The sequence below is a fragment of the Phyllopteryx taeniolatus genome, chromosome 17 (assembly GCF_024500385.1).
Source record: "Phyllopteryx taeniolatus isolate TA_2022b chromosome 17, UOR_Ptae_1.2, whole genome shotgun sequence".
In the NCBI taxonomy this organism is placed as follows: Eukaryota; Metazoa; Chordata; class Actinopteri; order Syngnathiformes; family Syngnathidae; genus Phyllopteryx; species Phyllopteryx taeniolatus.
In genome coordinates this window covers 22,133,016-22,159,349 of record NC_084518.1, presented here as the reverse complement: position 1 = coordinate 22,159,349, position 26,334 = coordinate 22,133,016, and the positions used below count along the sequence as shown (strand labels likewise).

The following is a 26,334-nucleotide window of genomic DNA, read 5'->3' as shown; positions in this document are numbered from 1 at the left end:
TATTGGAAGGATCAGCCAATCGCCTCGCCCCATTCTCCCTCCCGCTCTTCTCTCTCTCTCTCACCCATTTCCATAATCGCCTGGCCCCCCCCGCCCCCCCCCCCCCCAGACACCGACGAGGGGGCAGGCCAAGCAGAAAAGGTTCTTGCCTTTTGTCTGCATCTCTTTGCTTGCTCCCCACCACTGACTCGAATCCACCGCTTGCGTCGGTCTGCGCTTTACCTGGAGTTCTCCTGGTTTCGACGCTCACGTCGCTAAAGTGACGCCGTCATTCAATATCCGCCCCCGTCGGTCCTACTGTTTCCCGCTGTGATGTGCCGATGGAAAAGAAAGGAGACGCGTGAAGACCGGCCCGCCCGTCGCTGCGTAGAATAACAGCCGAGCAGCCGGAGGCACTCGGTGCACTCGACCCTCGAAGGCTAAGGGTCTTATTTTGTATCGCTCGTCAATGATTTGGAATCAAGGTCTTGGAGTAAAAAGGGCCCAAAATCAACACACCGACTGTCGCGAGCTGCGAATGTCGAAGTTTCAACAGTGCAGAAGCAATACGGTGTCAAGCCGTCGTACCCCGTGTAAAAGGGTTATCGAGCCTTTTGCTCATACAATTGGATGAACCTCCGCCCCCAAAGGCCTCAAATCGTCCCTGAACGGATCACAGAGCACGCCACTTTATTTCGCAGATCATTTGGCAGCACTGGGAAACAATGGCGAGCACGCGCTGCCTGACGTCTCTTCTTTTTTGGTTTGACTTCTCGTCATCATTAGAGTCGACGACGTGGGAGCAGGAGTCGAACCGGCCGATTGCGCAAATCGACACCTATGGACAGGGAGAACATGCAAACTCCACACGGGAAGGAGCTTCGAACTGTGAGGCGGACACGCCGTCCCACTTGGCTCCATTGGGAACCTCCGCAGTTGACGTTGAGACGATTACCTGGCACTAATTGACCTAAAAGCACCGCAGAATACGGAGTACGACGCTTGTCTGTCTATCGCAAAGTCTTCAAATAGTCGGATGAATCTCGCTTGGTGTTTGTCCGTGTTCGCTCCTTGTTGGATCTCATCCGCATGACCACCAACCCAAAGAACAATCTCAAACTCAACCTCCCATCATTCCCACCGTTCCGGCGCGCTTGCCCGTCCGTCTTCGGCATTGGCTTCCCTTTCAATCACCTTTGACCTCCTACGAACAGGCCGAGGAGGTCAAAGGTGAATTCCAAGACATCTCTTCGAGCTGATCTCGTTCTCGGAAGTGGATTGTTGCGTTCGACGACTTCCTGTCCATATAGTACGTCATGCACATGCCAGAGGGAATGAAGATTTGTGCTGTTTCGTTCTCCAGCTTAGCTCAAAGAAACCAAGAGAAACGAAGCACCCCAAAGTTAGCCGCCACCCTTACGAGGACGAGCGCCGCGGAAAACGGTCGGACGGACGGAAACCAGAGTCGCGGGGGGCCTCAAACCTGCCAAGTAGGGCCGCGATCTCCGAGTCTCGACAGGACGCTCTCGTCTCACTTTAACGCGGAACTGTGGTTGAGCTGTACGGAAAGGCCGCGCTGCACGGCGACCAATGGCTCTTCTTGCCGTAAGTCCTCTCAATAAGTAATAACTGCGACGTCATCAACGTCAACCCACAGCAAGCCATCGTCAGGTCCTGAACGATAAAACTCGTGGCGCATATTTTGAGAATGAAGAGCTTTTCTTCCATCCGGTTTGCCGGATCGCATCTTTGTGAGTGTGAATGTTTGTCTGTGTCTACATTTGTTGCCCGTGACCCTCTGGAAAGCGCTTGGATGGTGAGAAAACAAGGATCAAATCCTGCATCTCAGATGATAAAATGCGTTGTTAGTCAACGACCGGCCGGTGGTCCTTGCTCGCAGGTCGATAGATGACTGTATTTAAAAGGAAATCATGACTTCCATATTGACACTTCTTTCTCGCCCTTGGAAAGCAGATTGTCCATCAATGGCTGTAGCCTGCCACCTAGTGGTCCAAACTGGGTATTGGTAGCCATTGTGTGGGCATTCCGGCAAACGTGTATTTTTGTGTGTTGACAAATGTTTATTGGTGCATCTTAGCTGAGACAAATGATTGCATATTCAGGAAATCATGGCGCAAACCGAAATCAATCGAATGGGCTGATCAACGCAATCCCAGTAATGACGGGTCAATGTGGCTATTGATCCTTAAATATTGTCTTTTCGCTTACATCGTAGCAAGACAATTGAAATGTTCTCTCTGAGCACTTTCAATAAATCCACGTGTTCGGCGTTCATTATTGCGATGATTATTATTTTTTTGGTGATGATGGAAAGATTGGAGCTGGCCACTGAAGTTGATCCCCCCCGGAATGTTCGAATGGAGCGACCGCAAGATGGCGGCACGCCGCCGGCGGGACGAGCAGCAACAGTTGCGCCCACGAGCTGCCTGACAGGACTCGTTAACAAATGGCTCCCTGCCAATTTCAAGTTCCTGCTGTGAAATTTGATGTGCAACAACAGCTTTCAATGTTGCCTCTGCGCATATACCATATTGCTAATTCCGATGACAATCTGCACTTTTATTGTGGGGGGGGGGGTCAAGCCAGACAGAAAGCAGAAAGCCAATGAACTTCCCTCGCGTTGCTTCGGTGGGACTGAAAGTTGAAGAGCGTATTGCGGCGAGGTTTGTCCCCGTCCCGAGGGAAGTCGCCGGTGTTCGAGGCATCGTCCATACGTGAGCGACGTCTCGTTTGGGCCTGTTTTCAATAGGTTCTCCGCCGCTTTAATGAGAGGAGGTCTCCGAGGAGCGCACAGACGTGGGACTTTCTATTTCCTCGTTTATCACGATCGGTGGGCTGGCGACGAGTCCTCGGCAGGGAGAGGCTCCGGCTCACCCTTGACCTCGTAAGGAGAACGAGCGCTTTGAGAAACGGGCGAGCGGATCATCGAATGCATCGTAGTGCGGTCGTAGTGTAGTCAGTCGCAGTTGCTGTTCTCGACATCCACGGGTGGACTGTGGGGCAAACGTTACCATGGCCGCAGAAACAAAGTCGGTGATGTGTCATCTGCGCCGAAAATACGCGAAATATGAGAAGTAAGCGTGATATATTGAGTGCTCGACGGCCCACAGTCAAGACAATCAAACTGATTTCGGATGATGCCGCATGTCGAGATGACGACCAGGCTTAAAACATCACCATCTCCAAGTCCTAAAGTGTCAGTAAGAAAGCTTTGAAGCTGACGCGACATCAAGCTAACTGGTTCCCAAACGGCCTTCTAGGAAAAAGCAAGGAAAGCACAAAGTCCCCAATGTCCAGACGACGGCGGATCGCACAGGAACATTCTTCGCCTTCACTTTCCTGAGCCTCGAAAGGGTCCGTCGGTCTACGCGGCGCTGACAGACGGCCGTGGCTCAAGAAACGCTCGAGCGGCCGTCAAACTCCAGGCCCGGGGACCAGATCTGGCCCACCGCATCGTTTGGTCTGGCCCGCTGTAGCCAATTAGTAGACTTCATGTTTCTTGCTAACATCCGAACCAAAATGGCAAACTGTCTTCGATTTGATTACGTTGCGATATCGCGACCGTTTCTTTGTGACCGAACCCTTTTTGTTTCTTTTCGCAATGAATCATTTCCCTGACTTGTGATTTCAAAAGTAGCGATCCATCGATTTGCTGTGCGGGCTCACGTGCGTGATCGCTGCAGCAAACGTATTCACCGTCCGCGTGTTCCGACATCTTGCGACGAACAGCGCTCTGCGGGAAAGCGGTGGCACCGCCGCTCTCGGAACACGCAAAGTCCACGGGAGAAATCTCAAGCGCGGAGTCGAACCCCGATCCGCGGAACTGTGAGGCGGACGCGCTAACCGCTGGGCTGTCAAGCCTGCAGACGCTTAGCGTACTGAGAAGGGTTTGGAATGCGTTCCCCCGTTTGGCTGCGTGAGTGCTTAGGGTGAAGCGATCCCAGGTTGATGCAGTGCATTTCCCCCCCCGCTGCACGGCGGAGTGTTGTCTTTTTTTCTGCTGCCAGCAGCCAACAGGTGATGAGCGATGATGTCAAAGAGTCGCCGGCTGTCCAAGTGGAGCGAGCGTGTGCACGCGGCGTCTCCTCCCAGCTTGTCTCCACTGCAGTGTTACTGCTTCTCCTCCTCCTCCTCCTCCTCCTCCTCGCCGCTCGCCTCTTGTGCCAACGCTGCCCACCGCAAGAGTAAGTGATTTTTCTTGCATCCCGGCGCACACTCCTCTTTTCTCGTCAGCCGCCACCTCCATCTCGCCCTGCTCTTGTCGCTCCGTCACCATCCATCCATCCATCCATCCATTCACGCCTATTCTCTTCTCCCGGTGCACTCTTTGCCCCCCCCCCCCTTTTCTTTTTTTTTTCGGATTAAAAACATAGACGGGCACTTTAGTGGGATTTGTGACTCATTCCGCGGAGACCAAAGAGGAGCGAGTCGGTGGTATTTTACGCACCGACAATCCTTCATACGGGCTACGGATGAATGAACGTGTATTGTATTGTATTGTTTTAGTCTTCTGAAAGACCAAACGTTTGTGGAATGCTTCGTCGCTGTGGAACGCGGTCGGCGTTTGTTCTCACAAGAACAACCAATACTAACCCGGATGCGTCAAGTTCGATAGCCGAGGAATTCCAGCAGCATCGTCGGAGAGCCTAGGAGCCCGAGAAGCAGGCTCCTGGGAGATTCGGGGCGTTCTGGGACCGCACGCAAATGGAGCCGTCGATTCGTACAGCCCGCCGCGAATAATCGACTTTTTTCCTGCATTTTTTTTTTGCCTGAAAAAGCACTCCATTCCTTTCTTAAAACGCTGTCACGGGCAAGCCCTCTTGTCTCTTTTTTATATGATGATGATACAACTGGAGACATTTTTATCTCAAACCTTTTTTCCCCCCCGCAGAGAGAAATGAAAAGTACGTTCCACTTCTGAAGCTTCCAACTTCAAAACATCAAGATCGCTCAACAACTGTTGCGAGGTGAGTCAAAATGTCTCTTGGGATGTCAAATACAAATTCGTCTTTTCTGTTTTCATGGTTGACAATTTCCTGTATTTGTCCAATAGAAATAATGCGAGCAGGGCCACGTGGCCCTTGACTTGGATCACTTTCCATTCCTGAGGCTATTTTATCATCCTTAACAATAAATAGCGAAATGTCATGACATATAGGGTTTATCCAGTCATTTATTTATCCATTATTCCTCATCATTGAAAACATTTTGGAAATATCAAATCTGAAGCCACGTCTGTGTAGGCCTTTGCTCAATAGGAACATAGCAATTCCTCTTGTAATGTTCCTTCTTCTTGGCCTCGAAGGTCGCCGTATGGAATCCCAGCGGAGGATCGGCTTAAATGGTTTCGCGCTGGCGGTCTTCCGGTTTGCGTTCTTGGGAGCAAACGGTGACGAGCTCCTCGGTCGGGACAGATTCGACAATTCACCGTGAGAGGCGACCGACCCGAAAAAACGTTCATTAAAAAAAACCAAAAACAACAACAACAACAACACTGAAACTGTGTCGCATTGACAGTAATATTTTGTAAGTTACTTAACCATTCACAAATGCAAATATGTGAAAAGAATCACATTTCCCATTTGTTCATCAAATACATATTTTGTATAGAACACACAATCATTTTAAAAAGCACAAATATACAGTGGCGATCAAAAAAACCCAAAAGGACAAAAAGCCACGTGGCTCCCAGAATGCATTGCGCCATGCAATGTTCAATGATTGCGCTAATACGGATGTCAATTCTTGCCGTTGGTGTGTGCGCCTTGCTTAGCGGTCGGCAAAATCAAGAACTCCTGAGTGACGATATCTTCCCGCGATGCTCCATGAGCGATGCTCATTCGTAACCTCGATGATATCCTTTGCTCGATTGTAATTAGTTCAAATCGTCGTGTAATTCAAGAGGGAAGAAAACTGAAATAATGAGTGGAATTAGCAGCATGTTGATGTCAATGCAGCAGAAAAAGGGGCTGTGTTATTTTTGTCAACTTTGAATTCTGCAGAGATGCTTCCATTTGTGTGTCTCCAGTTGTATTCGTGTGGGTTTACTGCGGCCAACTGGAGCTCGTCGGCCCGTTGCTCCCCGCGAATGGCAAAGGTGCGCCGTTGAGCGTACGCCAGTTGGGGGTGGGCTCGCTCGCCGCCCACTCAACATTACGTTCGAGGAGATTCAATTGTCAGAAATCCACGAGTGTACTTGAATCGGCAGAGCTGAATTCCTCCGAAAAGGAATACGCATTGTTGTTCCTTCTTCAGGGTGATCCATCTCAAAGCCTTCGAAGCATTCAATTGTGTGTGTGCGCGCGCGCGCGTGGGCTTTTTCTCAAAGTCGGGATGAAGGCCGCGAGGCATCCTCGGGCAGGAGGGCGTCAGGGTGCAACAGGGTGGCAAACAAAATGAATGAAAATGTCCTTCTCTCTCCGATTTGCGCGAGCGCGCCGCTTCACCTCGAAATGTGACAGCTGCGCTTTTCCCTGCTGCGTGTCGACGAGAGCGCGCGCGGTGCAGCGAAAGCATTGCGGAGGCAGCCGAGCCATTTCCGAGACGGTCTTCAAATTTTCATCGGGCGCATCACATGACACCTTCCCCCGTGGGCGGTTTTCTCTCGACGTTCGTCTTGAGCCTCTGGGTTTCCGTTGGCTCTCCACTGAATGATTCACTCAAGCTGTTCGAATGGCCATTTTGCTGCCAAAGAAATACGCCGTGCATAAGTTTTCCTCTGGTGTGCTTTAAATGGCTTACGTGAAGACACCCTGAACCTCCGAGAAGTTTTCAAATACCTCATACGGTACATTTATTCCATTTCCCCAAGGAATCTCAATGCTGAAACGATCCCATTCAGTGGTGCATTTACATAGAAATACATTTAAATGGCGGCGCAGCGCACCCGATATTAAAGTAGGCTACATAGCAGGAAAACTAAAGTGCTCTCTGATGTAAATCTCTTTAGCGGCAATGTTATAAACGGCACTGGCAACATAAATCTTTCCCGTTTCGTTATCAAACAGCTGGAGACAGCAAGAGAGGAGCTCAGATGATTTTTGGTCTCCGATCTTGGGAGAATCCATAGGGTCTCAATGGCACCCGCCTCATTGACCAACAAGACAAAACGGCAGCCGCCGTACCACTCGGCTGTCGAAGTTAACAAAAAGAGGGCCGGCGACACTCTTCGCCTCACATCAGAATCAGAATCATCTCGATTTGCCAAGTATGTCCCAAAAACACACAAGGAATTTGTCTCCGGTGGTCGACAGACAACGACAACAGACGGCGGTCCATTGACAGAGACAGAGACTTTGGAGACAGAAAAAGACATTGACAAAAAACAATTGTGCAAAAAGATGCAGAGTCCTCCAGCACTTAGAGCAGTTCGAATGGCTCATATCGCAATAGGCCGGTGCAATGACCGTCGTGCAAAGGGGCGCCGAGACTTCAAGGAGTGGATGCGGTTGAAAGTGACGAGTAGCGCGATCATCTGGGACAATGTTGCAGATACTCCTCAGTCGGTGTGCAAATGGAGCAGATGCTACTCTGGCATGAGTGGCCGCTATATGCAAATAGTGCATGCAGCACGGCGAGACAACGACAGCGAGTGCACGAGTAATACATCAACTGTCTCAAGACAAAAGAAATTGGCAGCATGTTGCGATGGAATTGCAGGTGAGCTGTTTAAGAAGTTGATTGCAAGAGGGAAGAAGCTGTCGGAATGTCTACTAGTTCTAGTTTGCATTGATCGGTGGCGCCTGCCTGAGGGAAGGAGGGAGCCGGAAGAGCCGGTGACCGGGGTGGGGATTTGGCACGCCCTTGTCTTAGTTCTGGCAGCGTGCAAGTCCTCGAGGGTGGGTAGGGGGGGGTACCGACAATCCTTTCAGCAGTCGGAGTTTGTCCTTTTTTGTAGCAGCACCAAACCAGACTGCGATGGAAGAACACAGGACCGATTCGATGACCGCCGTGTAGAAGCGCCTCAGCAGCTCCGGTGGCAGGCCCTGCTTTCTCAGAAGCCGCAGGAAGTACATCGTCCGCTGGGCCTTTTGGAGGACGGAGTCGATGTCGGTCGCCCACTTCGGGTCCCGGGAGATTGTCATTCCCGGGTCTCACGGAGAGACCGTTCAGAACAGGAATTGGTTTTATCGCCATGATATTCCCAACCACCACGCTGCTCTGTATTCAATGTGCCGTATTCTCAACGCCCAAGGGCAGGTTTACAATCGCAGACGCAGATGCAGTCCTTTCCTGATTTTTATTTTGATCGTTGTCTTTTTCGATGGTATTTATTTTTTTGTACCCGTTCTAACTTGACAGTACATTGCGGACTGAGTCACTTTTTTCTCTTGGTACCGCGAGTGCAAAGGTGAACTTTTCCACCGCAGCTTTTGCAGAAAATGGCACCATTATCCGGGATGTGTGGGCGCGGGGCGGGCCAACACTCATGACTCAACCATTAGTAGGTGCCAATATTTCTGCTTTCTAAATCTGCCAAGCGATTGGATCCCACATCGTTTGCACACAAAAGAGCATGTGTGTGTCTGTTATTTCAGGAATAGAATAGGCATTGTCTATGCAAATTCACCATCTGTGTCCCCCTTATCTCCTTGCAGAGGTTTCTATCAAGAAACTGCGCACGGACTGAACTCAGACAAATAACGAATATCGTGACGGCGCCATGTCGCCGCAAACGCGGACTCCATCTTTCGCCCCTTGCGTATACGTCTCAGTCCTGCTGCTCCTGCTCCCGGGAGTCACTCACGTGTCCCCGAGCAGCTCCGGCCACGAAGAGCCCGGCGGCCCGCCGGGCAACTGCACCAGCGAAGATAACTGCTCTGATGGCGTGGTGCTGCCCATGTGGAATCCCCAAAACCCCGTGGTGGGTGATAAGGTGGCTCGGGCCATCGTTTACTTTGCGGCGCTTATATACATGTTCCTGGGCATGTCCATCATCGCCGACCGCTTCATGTCGTCCATCGAGGTCATCACCTCTCAGGAGAAAGAGATCACCATCAAGAAGCCCAACGGCGAGACAACCACGACAACTGTGCGCATTTGGAACGAGACCGTCTCCAACTTGACCTTGATGGCTTTAGGGTCGTCAGCACCAGAAATCCTTCTGTCCGTCATCGAGGTGGTGGGCCATAATTTTGAATCCGGATCTCTGGGGCCGAGCACCATCGTGGGCAGCGCCGCATTCAACATGTTCATCATAATTGCCATCTGTGTCTACGTCGTGCCGGAGAACGAGACCCGCAAGATAAAGCACCTGAGAGTGTTCTTTGTCACCGCCGCCTGGAGCATTTTTGCCTACATCTGGCTCTACCTCATCCTGTCCGTGTTCTCGCCCGGCGAGGTGGAAGTTTGGGAGGCGGTCCTCACCTTCCTTTTCTTCCCACTCTGCGTGCTGCAAGCTTGGATCGCGGACCGCCGCCTGCTCTTCTACAAGTACGTCAATAAACGCTATCGTGCTGTCAAGAACCGCGGCATTATCATCGAATCCGAGGGCGACGCCATGTTCACCAAAATGGACTTGGAGATGGACGGCCAGGGAGTCAACTCGCACTCTCAGCCCAAAGAGGCTTTGGACGGGATGCTGGAGGGGGTGGAGGAAGGTGGGGGGCTGAGCGCGGAGCAGGACCAGGAGGAGGAAGCTCGAAGGGAGATGGCTCGCACGCTAAAAGAACTGAAGCAGAGGCATCCGGAGAAGGATATGGAGCAGCTGATCGAAATGGCCAACTACCAGGTCTTGGTACAACAACAGAAGAGCCGAGCCTTCTACCGCATCCAGGCCACGCGGATGATGATCGGCGCCGGAAACATCCTGAAAAAGCACGCTGCCGACCAAGCGAGGAAGGTGGTGAGCTGTCACGAGGCCAGTGGCCAAGAGGAGGACCCCGACACCATCTACCTGCAGTTTGAGCCCTCCCACTACCAGTGCTTTGAGAACTGCGGCTCCTTAAAGCTCTCAGTGAGCCGGCACGGAGGAGAAGCCGGCTGCACGGCGAAGGTGAGCGAGGCCTCGGTGGAATTTTCGATCAACGGCTCGGTTCATATTCGTAGCGAGCGCGAATAATTCAGCGGGATTTATGACCGCAGCCACCGAAATGCCCCTATTTTCTCTCCCAATAGGTGGACTACCGCACAGAGGACGGGACAGCCAACGCTGGCTCAGACTACGAGTTTGCTGAGGGCACTTTGGTCTTCAAGCCTGGCGAGACCACAAAAGAGTTCGCCGTCGGTGTGATTGACGACGACATTTTCGAAGAAGATGAGCACTTCTACGTGCGCCTCGGCAACCCCCGCATCGTGCACCGAGCGGAGGTCTCCGTCCTGGAGCCGCGCTCCATCTCCTCCGGCGGCAGCACGGCGGGCGTGTCTTCCCGCGTGCCGCCGAAAGCCGCCCTGGGCGGCGCTCACACCGCCACGGTGACCATCTACGACGACGACCACGCCGGCATCTTTACCTTCGAGAGCAAGTCGACGAGGGTCAGCGAGAGCGTGGGAAACATGCAGGTCAAGGTTCATCGGACGTCCGGAGCGAGGGGCAAGGTGGCGGTGCCTTACCGCACCGTCGAGGGCACCGCCAAGGCTGGAGAGGACTACGAGGAAGCGTCTGGCAAGCTGGAGTTCCAGAACGACGAGACCATGTGAGTGAGCGAATGTTTTGCGGCGCGGGTTCAGTTTCCGCTCGGTGACAATTTGGCCGCGAATGGTCGTACGTCTCGATATGCGCCCTGTGATTGGCTGGCAACCGGTCCAGGGAGTAGTCCGCCTCTCGCCTCGAATAGACTCTCGCAGCTCGGGATAAGCGGTGGAGAAAATTGATGGATTGATGGTTTCCTCCTCCGTTCCTTCGTGTCTCTTAATCAAACATTGGCGCCCGCATGTCGACATGTTGGCTCTGAGAAGCTTGGCACAGGCGATGTCCAGGCGACGAGAGAGTGCATGAGTGCAGATTTAACATGCAAAGTCTTATTGGGAGTTCACTGTCATGCTGACTCGTCGAAGAGTTGACTTGCCCATTTCATTTTCTTGGCTTGAGGAGGCAGATCACTTGATGAACGCGCTGAGTGAAATGAGCTCGTCATCTTCATTGACCTCGACTGTCTTCTATTTTGACGCGCTCGTCTCTCGGTAAGTGAGGGAGAATCAGCGGACCTCTTGGATTGAGCGTTTGTCGATTAGACATGCCTGGAGTATGAGGGGCGAGGATGACGTAAAAAAAAAAAAAAAAAAAGGTGGGTCGTTGCGTTACGCTGGTCAGGTGACCTGGGTTAAAAAAAAAATGTCAATCAAAAAAATGGAGTCGGTACGTGCGCTCCCAAAGAGTTTGCGACGGCGCCAGCGACTAGTCGGCGTCGACTCGACTTTTCTCACTTTGGTGTCGACTGAATTGGAGAAGTGAAAACAAAGGGGGAGATGAAAAGAGAAAAGGTGTGAAGTAGCTACAAATGGTTTGAATGAGCACATTTATGGAGCTGAAAATTGAACGCCAAATGATTTACAAAACCTCAGCGACAGCATTTCCACGCAGAGAGAAACACGGAATAAAATGTGTCAAATAAATGTGTGTGCGCGAGGAGAACTGCAGGGTTAGCGAGTGGGCGTCGCGTGTGGGTCGGGCCGGCTCAGCGCACCGAGGGAGAACAAAGACAGGTAGAACACACAAAGAATTCTCGTCTCCTCGCCTCACGTTGCCGGTGAAATTGGAACGCTTGGGTCACATTTCTTCGGTGTTACCGTGTGTTGAGCTGTGAAACCTGCATCAAACTAAATGTTACTCCAAAGGGGGTACTGAAAAGACTTTCCCGAGCGTCCGAAGCAATTACGGGAAGTTGGGAGAGGTTCATGCAGTCCCTGGTGATCTCCACGTAACGCAGACGACGACGTGTGCTGTGGTTAATGAGCCGATAGCGGACAACAAAGTCAAATTGCGGGCTCGCGGGCAGCTTGCACCCGCGTCGGAAGGGAGAGACAAGATTTCCTGTTCGTCAGACTATCGGCGGTCAACAGCACCGCAGCACCACAGCACCTCGTCTTTGGAGTCTTACGGGCTTTATGAATGCGACTGCTGTGCGAGGCGACAACAAAAAACACATACAAGCAAGAACATAAAGAGAAATGCGTGCGGTCCATATAAGATTGTCCAAATTGAAAAGCCCCTTTCCATCTGCTTCATCCTGCAAGTACGTGTGAATGAAATGAATGTATTCACCACAGCGCACTCAACTCAGGTGGGAATCTTCGAACGAGATCAAATTGCGAGCGACGTGGAAGCTCCAGCCGGCCTGAATCGGTCATCGTTTCTTTTGGATTCAAAGCGCTCGGTCTGTCCTCTTGAAAGACGGCCGGCGATCTTTTTACTTTTGGCTGCCGTGTGTGTCACTGACCAGTTTTCGGTTTTGTTTTTCGGGCACTCTCAAAAGACAACTTGAGGCCATAATCACAGTCTATTGAGATCCAACACAGGAGTTACAATAGATCGCTAATTTCTTCTGTTTTTTTTTTTCTTCCTTTCTTTCTTTCTTAGAATTTCTTAATTTCTTACAGAATTTCTTCTTCAGCCAGTAAAGATTTTCAAGATCCAATGCTGCGAGAGGAATGTTGGCAAATCTGGAGGCTATGCAGCGTCAGACGCTGGAATGCCATCAAGATGTGGTCCAGATTGCACATTTGGCTGCAATACAAATTGAATTTGAAAAATCCGAGCGGTGAGCATTTTTTGGCTCACGCTGGAGAAGATGCGAACCTCGGCCGAGGGCCTTCCGTGTGGCGTTTGCTGTCCTGATGCTCGCGGGGGTTTTCTCCGGCTTCCTCCCACCTTCCGAAAACACGCATCGCAGGTTAACTGAAGAATCTCAATCGTCCGACGTTGGGAATCATTCGAAACCCTAATGAGGACCGACGCCGTAGTAAATAGATGTTCGGCTGTCATGTATGGATGAGCAATCCTATTCATCAATATGTTCGGGCGCTCGTCCAAACTTATCAGATCACATTGAAAATATCAAGGTCCTACATTACCATTTGGTTCCTGTGGAACAGAAATAATCAAGTCTGAATACGAAACCTGATTTCCTTTCAGCAATTGGGACGCTTGATGGTCGCCATTGACTCATTTGGCGAATGTTTAAGGCCGTGCATGTGTACCTAATGAAGTGGCCAGGGAGTGAGCAATACGCGTCCTCCGTTTCCTCCCTGCTGCGCCGGCTTCTCGGAATGTTCATCTTTCCGCCACAACTGGATGCTCTCAGCCATCCATCCCAGAGCCCGTCAACGTTAGTGACGGAGAGGAAGACATTTTTGTACACTTGTGTCACAAAGCCAGTAGAAACCATTTCCAATTGAGCCGAATGAGAAATGCGCATCTGCATTCTGCAGCGTAGCGAGTAGATGAAGATGTACACGCACGAGCCTCCAAGCTAAAACAACAAGCTGACAAGAGAAATGTTTGACATTTGTTTACGGATTATTTGAAGCTCTGCACAGACCCTGTGATGCTTGTGTAAAGCCTCGTTTTGTGCATCTGTTTTTGTTCACGCCTGTTTTTGTTTGTACGTGTGCCGCAACACACCAGTTGAGGCTGAAGTGGATGAGAGAGCCGACATGAAAGCTCTGCTGTGAGTGCAAGGGGAACCAATAGCCAACGTTCTTAACGCCTCACGCTTAACGTTCTTTGCGATCAGTCACATCGCGAACGGTTGGGTAATGCGAACATATTTCAAGCGCTTCAAGTCAGTCCTCAGGTTACGCTCTGGAAAACATTTGAGCCATTATATGTACAAGGTGTATCGGAAAAGTTTCAGGTCTTTTGTCCCCCAAAAAATCCAAGCTGCAACCTTACCACGTGTGTTGCTAATGGGTCCATTTGACGGCAGATTGAGTTCTTGTTCTTTACTGGACATCAGATTTCTTTTTTCCAATTCACGCAGTGCACCGTCCAATTCGAAAAGGGATCGCCGTTGCCGAATCGGAAGGAAACCGTCAAGCAGCTCGGCACTTCCGCGGAAACAAAAGCTAATGTGAGATTATGGAGGAAGATTGCAAATTGCGGACCCCTCGCGTAGACGAGCAACCTGTCGCACTCCCATTCGCGCCTATGGACAATTGACAGTCTTCAGTTTTTGGAATGTGGGAGGAAGTCGGTGTGCCCGGAAAGAGCTGAGGCAGATGTGCACATCCTCAAAATCGATCCATCAATCGACACATACACAAATAAAACGCTGAGACAAGAGGAAAAGCACACGGTGGCTCGTGAGGTCCCTGTATCTCAGCAAACAAATCATTGAATCCTAGCTACAACTTGAAAAACTGGTTTGCTTGGGAAGACAAACCGATGAACATTAGCCTTAAACAGATGTTATGTTGTGAGAGCGCAATGTATTGGGGAGAAGATCGATGTCTCCCATCTGTAGTTGAGTTGTACCGATGTGTAACGATTGACTTGTCGGCCCAATCCCAAATGTGTCAAGATTTTCCCGGTGGTGCTTCTGTGCCGCTTTCGTGTTCATTTTCAGCTCCGACGCGCTCTCTCGAGCGATCCCTTTGAGATGTTCTGCCTGTTGCTCATCTTCTGCAAACGAAAGTCGTCTTCATTCATTGTCACTTCAAGTAAAGTAGCGCATTTATCCTTTGTAGCCAGCTGCTTCCTTTTTGTACGAGAATTGCAGAAAAAAGAAAAAGAAGAGGCCTAAATTGGACTTCAAGGAACTGGAGCCTTTGGCCGGACATTATGACCACATGGTGTGCTTGGTCCGAAATTGTCTTAGTGCCAGCATCCGAGCAAATCCCATCCCGTTATAAGTACTACTCGCGGTCTTGACGGGATCTGACAAGAGTCTCTGTAATGAGAGTTCAGCGTGACCTCCTGCAGAGACGCACGACCGCAAATTGAGTGGCGTCGTCCACGCGGCTCATGTCGGCTCTCAGCGGCAAACCCTGAACGCTTCTTGAATTGATCGACAATTTGAGCATTCAAGGCAGCGTTCCAGCATTTTCATTTGTTTGTTTTGCATGCATGCGCATACGCTGACTGGTCACCACGTTAGGTAGCAAGGTTAACACGTTGCTAAATGAATAAGCTCTTTGACGGCGTCAACATGGAGCTTCATCATCTTCGGATGGCAGAATTATTGCTACAGCTTTTGTACAAGAAGCCGATTTATGTTCACGGAGGCTATCGACATTCCAAATAAATGGCAAGGCTGAATATCCGCTTCCCAATAACAGGTACTCTGTTCAAAAGTACATCATAGAAATGTGCATGCGCTTTTTAGAGGCCCTCGAGACGATTGCACGTGCAGTTTGGTCGCTTCGAATAGAAAGAATTACAAAGCAACAATGGCCTTTTTTAGAGTGTGAAGAGTTCCGAATTCATGGCAGTTATGCATATTTCTTGGAGTTTGGAGTATTTTCACTCAGTTTGGTCTTTCACTGCGCACATCAGCGCTGATTACTTGACATGAAGTCTGATCGGAAGGCGAATCGAATCTTCATCTGTGACTTGATTTGCTTCTTGGTTGCACTTTCCGGCTACACACGACCGCTCCTTGAAGTTTTGGAAACCTTTTCATTCATCGGAAACGATAAATGAAGTTGCGGCCATTCAAGTTAACATAGAGTCCTGATTTCACTTCACTTTTCACATTCGTCTCTTGCGTGTGAGACTCCTTAATATGCAAATGATAGTCAACAGTTACTTCCTGCTCACAGATGAATAAACATCATCCATTCGCACAGGATGACAGATGCCTACTGTGTAGCCACTGTCTCGTACTTACGTCTTCACTTTAAGCCCTCGGAGCACATTCACCTTGTTCTTCAACGTACTGCACCTGAGGCGCTTTTCTCCCACTGGCATGACTTTCCCCTGACGTGTCATTCATGTTTAAAATAAATCTGCTTTTCTTCTGCGAGCTGAAATGCGCTGGCTGCGTGTTGCTGCATCCTGGGCGTACATGTGTAGACAAAAATAGACAACCGCCCGCGTATCGTTAGGGAGCGGGAGAGAGGGAGAGACGAGAAAGATGCTGTATGTTGCTCGTAGTTTGACAGCGCAGCTTCACAAAAGCACATTTAAGCAGCTACATTCCAGGAGGGCGAAAGAGATTGTTTCTCTTTGAATAAATTCCTTGAAAGGCACTTTAAGTTCCACAGAGCAACAACAACAACAACAACAACAAAAGTGTGTAATACGTCATTAATTTCCACTCTAATGCGAAATGCAGGAGGTCCCGCTCATGTGATTGAGTAAAAAAAAAAAAAAAAAAGATTAAGAGATCATAATGCTCAATTTTGATTGACTTAATGTTGTGGTTGAAGTCAATTCACTGCTGCAAAAGAGCAAAGTGCAACAAAGTGAGAGATGAGAGAATCCGATTTTGAGGGATGAGTAGAAACGCATTTTTGAGGCAATGGTCGGGGGGTTGCTGTATTTTTCTTGTTGAAATATTGCATTATAACCCAATACTGTGGTTTACACTTTTCAAAAACTTTTGTTTTGGTTTTTTTCCAAATTTTAGCGGTGCTTGGATTCATTTTAAGGCTGCTTCAGCAGTAATGGGCTCACAGAGTGAATACGGTAACTAAATATTAGAAACATATCTGAGTTTGTCAGGGCGGGCTGCAGACGTCACGCGCTCTTCGCGGACCAACGAAGTGGAATCGATCTCTCTGATCGATCTCTCTGATTGGCAATCGCTGACCTGCAGCATGTCAGCTTGCTTCCTGGCTTGTGTTTGAATGCTAGAAACAAAGACTTTCGATCCTTCGTCACCAAGGATGTTGAATGTTGGATGTTGGATGTTGGATGTTGAATGTTGAATGTTGAATGTTGGATGTTGAATGTTGAATGTTGAATGTTGGATGTTGAATGTTGGATGTTGAATGTTGGATGTTGGATGTTGAATGTTGAATGTTGGATGTTGAATGTTGGATGTTGGATGTTGAATGTTGGATGTTGGATGTTGAATGTTGAATGTTGGATGTTGAATGTTGAATGTTGGATGTTGGATGTTGAATGTTGGATGTTGAATGTTGGATGTTGAATGTTGGATGTTGAATGTTGGATGTTGGATGTTGAATGTTGGATGTTGGATGTTGGATGTTGAATGTTGAATGTTGAATGTTGGATGTTGGATGTTGGATGTTGAATGTTGAATGTTGGATGTTGGATGTTGAATGTTGGATGTTGGATGTTGGATGTTGAATGTTGGATGTTGGATGTTGAATGTTGAATGTTGGATGTTGAATGTTGAATGTTGGATGTTGGATGTTGAATGTTGGATGTTGAATGTTGGATGTTGAATGTTGGATGTTGAATGTTGAATGTTGGATGTTGAATGTTGGATGTTGGATGTTGAATGTTGAATGTTGGATGTTGGATGTTGGATGTTGAATGTTGAATGTTGGATGTTGAATGTTGAATGTTGGATGTTGAATGTTGGATGTTGGATGTTGAATGTTGGATGTTGAATGTTGAATGTTGGATGTTGAATGTTGGATGTTGGATGTTGAATGTTGAATGTTGGATGTTGGATGTTGGATGTTGAATGTTGAATGTTGGATGTTGAATGTTGGATGTTGAATGTTGGATGTTGGATGTTGGATGTTGAATGTTGGATGTTGGATGTTGAATGTTGAATGTTGGATGTTGGATGTTGAATGTTGGATGTTGAATGTTGGATGTTGAATGTTGGATGTTGAATGTTGGATGTTGGATGTTGAATGTTGGATGTTGGATGTTGGATGTTGAATGTTGAATGTTGGATGTTGGATGTTGGCATGAAATTCAGACATGCCAGAATGTTGCCAGAAGGTGCATGAATGACCAGATAAAGTAGGCTGTGAATGTGCATGAAGAGCAGAGATGTTAGCAGATGCCAGAATTGTGAAGAATGCAGATGTCCAGAATGCTAGTAGAAGATCCAGAATCCAGAATGCTGAATAAGTAGTCGAGTCAGAAGCCAGAAGCAATAAGCCATAAGGCAGAAGTGTGCCAGTAATGTCCTGGATGATAAAGCCTAAGTAGTATGGCATGTAAGCCAGATGCAATAAGCTGAAGGTGTCATGGAGTGGCAGATTCCAGAATCGATCAGTCGATCCATAAAAAGTCTCGATAGTTGGATAGTGAATGTATGCTGTATGATAGTATATGATTAATCGTAGCGATGTGGATCAGAATTGATTGGTCATATAATCAGTAAGCATGTGATAGCTGCCCCATTGATGCAGAGCAGAGAGTGCAGTTAGAGCATGATAAAGAGAGTCTTGACCCATGTCTAATATTATATCACATCAAAAGTGTTAAATAAGAAAAGTGTTGAGAACATACAAAGAAATGTAAATTGATCAACAGCATATTGATGAACATGTTTGTTTTTTGTTGTTGTTTGTTTTTTTTCGTCAACACATGACATCCCTTACCCCTCCCCTCCCCCCACCCTCCCCCCCCTCCCCCCCCCCCCTCTCCCCCCCCCCCCCCCCCCCCATCCCCCCCCCTCCCATCCCCCCCCCCCCCCCCCCCCCGCCCCCCCCTCCCCCCCCCATCCCCCTCCATCCCCCCCCCTCCCCTCCCCATCCCACCCCTCCCCCCCTCCCCTCCCCCCCTCACCCCCCCCCTCTCCCCTCCACGCCCCCCCCCCCCCCCCCCTCTCCCCCCCAATCCCCCGCTCCCTCCACCCATCTCTACCCCCCCATCCCCCCCTCCCCTCCCTCCCCTCCCCATCCCCCCCCCATCCCCCCCCCCATCCCCCCCCGATCCCCCCCCCCCCCCCCCCCCCCCCCCCCCCCCCCCCCCCCCCCCCCCCCCCCCCCCCCCCCCCCCCTCAAGGTCTAAACATGCTGTTTTTAAAAAGCCTCCCAGAGAAACGTGTGTCTCTGCCCCTGCCGTTTTAAAGCAGCTCGGTATACTGTTATTTGTTTTTTGTTTTGGTGTGCTTCTAAATAATCCCAAATCCACGTCGGCCTGCCTACAGGACATTGGGTCATCTCGAGCCATCGAGACCTTGATTCTTTCCAGAAAAGACGAGCGGCCTTGTTGCTGTCACCTCGATTCAAGGCTTCATCAATACTGTGTTCGCGCTTGGCAAAGGTTTTCGAGTGCCGAGCTGCTATCTTGACATGCTGCAGTATATAACAGCTCTTCGTGATTCATTGTGTGGGTCGTCCGCCTCTTGGCTACACCGCTTCTGACTACAAACGCTTGTATTTGGATTTTGAAGTTAGACCTGGCATGAGAAGCTCTCCCGTTTTTGTCAGCAAGCCAGCAAATGCATGTGTCTTCTTCTTGTCCACTTGTTGCAATTTGTGCAATAATTCCACTCATTCATCGATCCGCGTCTCTGTGGCTCCATCCTCCCCGTGTTCCCTTTGACCTTGATCTTCCAGGAAGCTGCTGAACGTGAAGATCATCGACGATGAGGAGTACGAGAAGAACAAGACTTTCACCATTATATTGGAAGAGCCCGTTCTGCTGGAAGTGGGTCAGAGACACGGTGAGAAGACGCGCGTGCGGCAGTGGACATGTTCAACACACTGACATGTTTTCATTTTCTAGCCATGCCGCTTCGCACACATGCCCACGTGTGCCCACGCTGTTCATTTTCACTCTTCACTTGATGATGCCTTTAGTACTTGACTCCCACATTAGACGAGCTCGTGGTTTCATCATCTATCCATCTATATCTAAATGTACGAGCTTTTAACACCACTCCTAATGAGGCGGTTAGTATAAACATTGCTAATCTGCCTCATTAGTTCTTTTTTCTGAGACATGCGAGGGACACCCAGGAACCCGGGCTGACACTTGTCCTCCTGCGCAGGAGACACCAACGATAACAAGACACCGATAGGGCCAGAGGACGTGGCAAAGATGGGCTGCCCTTGTTTGGGGGAGCATACGAGCCTGGAGGTGGTCATTGAGGAATCGTACGAATTTAAGGTAAGGAGTCCTCATCAGATGCGGGATCCACCTCGGTCTTCAGGCCGGGATGCTTGTCGCGACTCGATTTTCAATTGAGCGCCCATCTGCTCGGGATTATTGTGCTCAGAAGGCTCACTTCATTCGTTTCCATGATTTGCTTGATAACTTGATTTCTACAGCAAGTTGCAAAGTGCCGTGTAATCCGCAAACAGCGATAGACAATCATTCACGCTCACATTCAAACGAACTCAACTGAACACTGCTTGCACCCAAGTCAGGCGAATGTTTCACATTTTTCTTTTCTTTTATTCTGAATACCACCACCAGACACACACACACACACACACACACACACACACACACCTTTTTATTATTCCATCCATCCATTTTCTGAGCCGCTTCTCCTCACTCGGGTCGCGGGCGTGCTGGAGCCTATCCCAGCTGTCATCGGGCAGGAGGCGGGGTACACCCTGAACTGGTTGCCAGCCAATCGCAGGGCACATCGAAACAAACAACCATTCGCACTCACAGTCATGCCTACGGGCAATTTAGAGTCTCCAATTAATGCATGTTTTTGGGATGTGGGAGGAAACCGGAGTGCCCGGAGAAAACCCACGCAGGCACGGGGAGAACATGCAAACTCCACACAGGCGGGGACGGGGATTGAACCCCGCACCTCAGAACTGTGAGGCTGACGCTCTAACCAGTCGGCCACCGTGCCGCCCCTTTTTATTATTATTATATATTTTTTTTTTTTGCATAGTGGGCCTTGTCAAATGTTGTTTTTCCTAAACGGACAGCAAATACTCCACTCCACCCCATTTGAACTCGAATTCTCTCTCATTCCACGGTCATGCAAACCGCAATCATCTTTTGAAGCCGTATCGTCGCCAAGATCAATTGGGTGATATCCGGACCGTCATTCCAATGTCTTCGTTCGAGTCGATGTCATCGTTCTCAATTTCAAGATGGATCATTTTGGACGCTTTAAGTGCTCGCACTAAGAGCTCTATTTTCTACACTGGTGGGGGAAAAACAACAACAACAACAACAGCGTGATGCGGGGAAATATTCTTTTCCCCCAGAAGGACACTTGATCCTCCCTTGCATCCATTTCGTTAACTCAATGCGGACTACGCTGTGATTGGAGGCAGCGTTCGTGACCCTTTTTATGCAATATGTAATATGTAAGCGATGTGAGGCCTTTGTTTTGTCTGTGTGCAGAGCACAGTGGACAAGCTGATTAAAAAGACCAACCTGGCCCTGGTGGTGGGCAGCAGCAGCTGGAGAGAACAGTTTGTTAGTGCGGTCACCGTCAGCGCAGGTGAGTTGGCACGTCCGAAACCGGCTCGTCGCTTCACTCGTCCGTGAGCCGACCTGCGGAAGGTCGACGCCGACAACGTGGGTGGGATTTACTTTCAAGAACTGCCAAAATGTTCCACTTTGCCAAGAATTGCTTTTCAAATAACCTAATGACCTCCACCGAGCAAAAAGAGTGCAAGGACGAGAGGTATTGGTTCGTTTGTATCTTTCTCAGCGCTCCATTTATTTCCCTGGCTTCACAATCAAGGTCATTCATTGAGGTACAGTCCACTGCCTCATTGATGTTAGAGCGTACACAACTAATTGCAGCAATTGCCGCTCGCCACGATGCGGTCGCTCAAAGAAAAACAATCCACGATGTTCATTTAGAGTTGTGTTCTCATGCTTTTTGACTTTTTGCAAGCAAACATTTCTGCAGCTCTGTGCTCATTTCTTGCCATTCCCACCCCCCCCCAACCCAGACAGTCGATTAAAAATGCATGTGGCCCATCATTAAAAACTGAACTCTGCCTCTACGATTAATGGCCATCAAGTATTTATGGCAATGCTTGCGCTATGGTGAGCCTCTTTCTTTTTTAATCGGGTTGCATTCGCCGGCTTTCCCGATCTTTCAGATCGGCAGTAGTGAACATAGCATAAGCGCTGATCAAATTTGAAAAAAGACATTTTTCTTAACACGCGCTTCCCCCCCCCCCCCAACCCCCGGGTTCACCTACGTTTGCGTGCAGAGTTTAGAAATAGAAAGTACACTTCCTGCCTTGATACAAGGCTCTCGCTTTGCTTCACACACCTTTGCAAAATAAAGATGCGATCCAGGACAATAGCTGAATGCAAGGCTGGCTTGCTTTCGACTGGGCTTAGGGGAGCGTAAAGCGTAAAGCGTGAGTGATCTTGGGCAAGTGTCTGCGGTGTACAGTAGGTGTCTCGTTTTATGTTGTGGATCGACTGTGCCTTTAATGATCCTTTTGTAATACTGTGTGTATTGTAAGGACAGACTTGAAAATGAGATGATGTATCACGTCCAAAAAACAAAACAACAGCAGTTCGACCCCATGTGGCTTATCCAGGGCCGACCGATACTGATACGGATTATTGGCAGTCACGGAGGCTAATAACCGATTTCCGGAGCCGGTATTCATTTGCAGCAAAAGGGAAAATATGGGTGTCATACAAACCCCCGACAGTCAACTTTGTTTCGACGCCTTTAAGCATACAATATGTTCATTAACATAAGGATTTATTTCTTTTTGAAATCCCGGGCGACTTGCAGGGAGCTCCTAAACTCAGCAGAAACGAATCAATAGCTCCCACACTAAATGTCAAAACAACAAACAGAAATGTTCGTCCTTCACTTGTCTTTGTTTTGAGTTGAAACAAAACCAGTTCCTTCCCAGGGTCAGCAACGGCGTTTGAAGAGAAATCCAATGTTCGTAGCCTTCACGCCAGTCTCTTCTACTGTTCCTAGGCGATGACGATGAGGAAGAAAGCGGCGAAGAGCGCTTGCCCTCCTGCTTCGACTACATAATGCATTTCCTGACGGTGTTCTGGAAAGTGCTCTTTGCTTTCGTCCCACCCACTGAGTACTGGAACGGCTGGGCCTGCTTCATCGTGTCCATCTCGCTAATCGGCGTCCTGACAGCCGTGACCGGCGACCTGGCCTCTCATTTCGGGTGCACCGTCGGCCTGAAGGACTCGGTCACCGCCGTGGTCTTCGTGGCCCTGGGCACGTCTGTCCCAGGTGGGTTTCGACGGTTGTTACGTCTGACGTCCATCGTTTGGGAAGGACCTTTTTGTGTCACCTTTGCCCGAGTCTCAACGAGTTCCGGTTTTGATTTTAATATGTTGTGGTTCAGCTTCACACGCCGTCTCTCGAGTGAGTTTGGGGCCGAGTTGAAGGAAGGTGAAGGTGGGGATTTTGATCATTGGCAAAATTTGGACTTCCCACTCCCATATATGTTCCCTGGTTGAGAGAATCAAAACGGAGGCCCTTCGCACGACTGCTACATCGTGTGACTCTAAATTCGCGCTGAAACAAACCCGATTGTATGCTGAATTTGGCACAATACAGCTTTCGCAATCGAGGACACGCCAACATATCATACTGTATACAGTCCATGCTCGCTCGGGGCTTCGAAGCCCGATATTTGCCAGTTTACCCATTTGCTGATTTGATTGCAGAACGTATCCGCCGTTATTCAACGGCCAAAGCAATCCAATACAATTATTGTTATTTGACTTACTTGCGGCATCTTGGTGCCAAGAAACTATGTCGCAGTGAGTTGAGGAGCTTCATTTGGACAAAGGTGGTGCTGGGCCGCCATCTTGTGGCACCTGCAGTATGGCAAACATTTTGGCTGAGTTTCTTTAAACTCCATTGCTGGCTTCATTTCAGTAAGGATGAGAGGAGAATAATACGGAAGGCTTACGTACGTACATACGTACGTACAGTAGTCGGAATGCTTGCTTGGAGCGCCACACGATATTTTTTTTAACCGCACAGATTTGCGCACAATCGTGCTGACTTAACGTCGACGGAATGGTTTCGCTTATGCCGCAATGGGCTTTTTTTCCATGCGGGGGCGAGGTTTATGGACGAGTTGGCGATGGAGTGGAGCGCATTCAGCCTTCTGCGTAGAGTGCCCTTCAGCTTTCATAATAGTCCGCGGTTTTTAGGAGGGTCCGACGATATTTTCCCAGCTAAATTGGTGTTGTCGTCTTTGACACTTCACGGGGTGATAAAGTGATTGCCATTGTGTGTGGGTTGCTTTTCGGGAACGTTGATGATTCGGGTTTGTACATGGCAGCATTGATGAGCTTCACGTCAGTCAACGGTGTTGTCCTGGAACGAGCCATGTCACGTAATCGTCGGTCGGTTATTTTTTCATATTTAAGGAATAACTCCAAAATCGAACTTGTTTATTGATCACACATCAAATTGTTTTAACAGGGTTCTTCAGAAAGAATGGAGATCTCCTGTTTTGGAATAGGTATGGAAAAAAAGTAGGGTTTTAAAACAGGATTAGGGTTTTAAAGTGGGGTTTCAAAACTGGGTTAGGGTTTCAAAAATGTCAAATGTTTGAGTTGTGGGGGCAGATTGGACCCCACGACAGGCCAGTTGAGTCCCGCTGGCCATATGTTAGACACCGCTGTTCCAGAAATGAAAATATATTTTTTTGCGTACTCGCCGCAGTGGTCAATCACAGGGCAACAAAAGTTTCCTCGGAGTGGAATCTTTTGCTGTCTGTTGTGTGGTGTGGGACAAATTGTTTTTCCTGTGCCCCAGACACGTTCGCCAGTAAGGTGGCCGCCATCCAGGACCAATACGCCGACGCGTCCATCGGGAACGTGACGGGCAGCAACGCGGTCAACGTGTTCCTGGGCATCGGGGTGGCGTGGACCATCGCCTCTGTTTACTGGAAGACCAGCGGCAAGAGTTTCAAGGTGCAGCCGGGCTCGCTGGCCTTCTCCGTCACGCTGTTCACCGTCATGGCGCTGGTGTGCGTGCTGGCGCTGCTCTACCGCCGCCGTCCCGGCGTCTCGGGCGGAGAGCTCGGCGGCCCGCGGACAGCCAAGCTGCTCACCTTGTTCCTCTTCCTCTCCCTGTGGTTCATCTACATCCTGCTGTCCTCCCTGGAGGCCTACTGCCACGTGCCTGGCTTCTAAGACGGCGAGGAAGGCCCGAACGTGGCCCTTCTCCTTGTTTTTACACCTCCGAGAATGTGATTGCTCCTTTTGGGTTTGGTTTGTTTACAGCCATAGTGTCTGTCAACATCACGCTGCCAACAGAAACGGTAATCCCTTTTGACGCATTCATCGGAGATATCCTAACATGATTGCTTCCTGTCATCTTTAAGTTTCTCGACACATTTTTATGAGATGAATTTCGATCCAAATTGAAACCGGTTGACAACTTAAACGGAAATGGAACGAGATCACTGAAGGGAAAGTCATTGTTAAGCATACGTGTGCATTGCTATGTATGACTTGAGCTTGCCATTAAATATTCATTGTATATCATGTAACAAATGAACGTTGTGTGTGAAAGGAAAAAAGACTTTCCTGGAAGTACAGTATGTAATGTTTGAACAATGACGTGCTCCTGTAACGTGAATCTCGGCGGTAATCTTTCAATGCTCTTCATCGGTGTCGTTGTTTGGTATTTGTCAGAGCTTTCAAAAAAAAAAGACAAATACAACAAAAGGTCCCCGGGGCAGAGTGCCTGCTTTAAATTGCGTTTACAATTTACAAATGAGCGTGTTTACATTTGCGTGTGTGTGTGCGCGCGCGCGAGAACAAATTGGCGAAAGGCATCTTATCCGCCGAGTTCCACAGATGTTCAGTGACGCGTCCTATTTCTCATCACACTGACGCTGTGATCATTTGCCAACATCACAAACAAAAGCACAGTTAAAAGCAAAAGTCAACTTTTGCAATGCGTACAAGCACAATCGCTGAACTGGTTTGTTGTTGGAGATGGCGTGCCAGAACGAAAGAGAAACGGCACGTACCTGAGTGTTCTTTTCTTCTTTTAATTTGCAGAATCATTTCAGTAGAAGTGTTCAATTTCAATATACTGACGTGCATGTTTAATGGATACAAAATTGAAATAAATGTTGGTCACTTCTGATCGTGTGAGATGGCTTATTGTCCTTCATTTCCAGAGTCCAAATGATGCCCTGAAAGCATGCGGTTAGTCTGAGCTGCGCACACAATCAATCCACATATGGAGTTCTTGACTCCATATGTGGATTGTGTTGTCTGATGAGTGGCGCGTTTCCGCCCAGGTGTGCCCGAATCTTTGCATTCGAGCTCGTACATGCGCAGCAGCTCCTCTTCAAAACCATATTCGATGCTGCGCGCAAAAACAGACCGAGACAAATGAGCATTTTGACCACGACGACAGCCAAAGCCTTCGAAGCCACTCGAGCGGCAGTACGTGCGCATCCTCGCCGGGACGACCGTCACGGAGGCGCCGATATCCACTCTATTAATGTCAACCGGCGTCGTGACGAGCAACGCGACAGCCGTCATTTCACTCAGTATATATATATATATATATACATTGCAAAAAGGTCAACACTTATTTTCCGCACGATCACGTG

The 26,334-nt window shown here is 49.1% G+C and overlaps 1 protein-coding gene across 1 annotated transcript; it reads left to right on the top strand.

The window, feature by feature from the left end:
* Positions 1 to 126: 126 nt before the first annotated feature.
* On the top strand, positions 127 to 25,864 carry slc8a4a (solute carrier family 8 member 4a). The gene is made up of 9 exons (XM_061752706.1): positions 127 to 4,184; positions 4,892 to 4,967; positions 8,598 to 9,994; positions 10,117 to 10,634; positions 19,375 to 19,481; positions 19,809 to 19,927; positions 21,134 to 21,233; positions 22,698 to 22,970; positions 24,516 to 25,864. Exons 3-9 carry the CDS (start codon positions 8,663 to 8,665, stop codon positions 24,893 to 24,895), a joined length of 2,829 nt encoding a protein of 942 aa, XP_061608690.1. The 5' UTR covers positions 127 to 4,184; positions 4,892 to 4,967; positions 8,598 to 8,662; the 3' UTR covers positions 24,896 to 25,864.
* The last annotated feature ends 470 nt before the right edge of the window (positions 25,865 to 26,334 follow it).

Bases quoted from the DNA above. Each gene is read 5' to 3' on its own strand.
- slc8a4a (XM_061752706.1), top strand. From the start codon at position 8,663: ATGTCGCCGCAAACGCGGACTCCATCTTTCGCCCCTTGCGTATACGTC. The intron at 19,482-19,808 runs GTGAGAAGACGC...CCTCCTGCGCAG, and splicing joins GGAAGTGGGTCAGAGACACG to GAGACACCAACGATAACAAG. The intron at 22,971-24,515 runs GTGGGTTTCGAC...CCTGTGCCCCAG, and splicing joins CCTGGGCACGTCTGTCCCAG to ACACGTTCGCCAGTAAGGTG.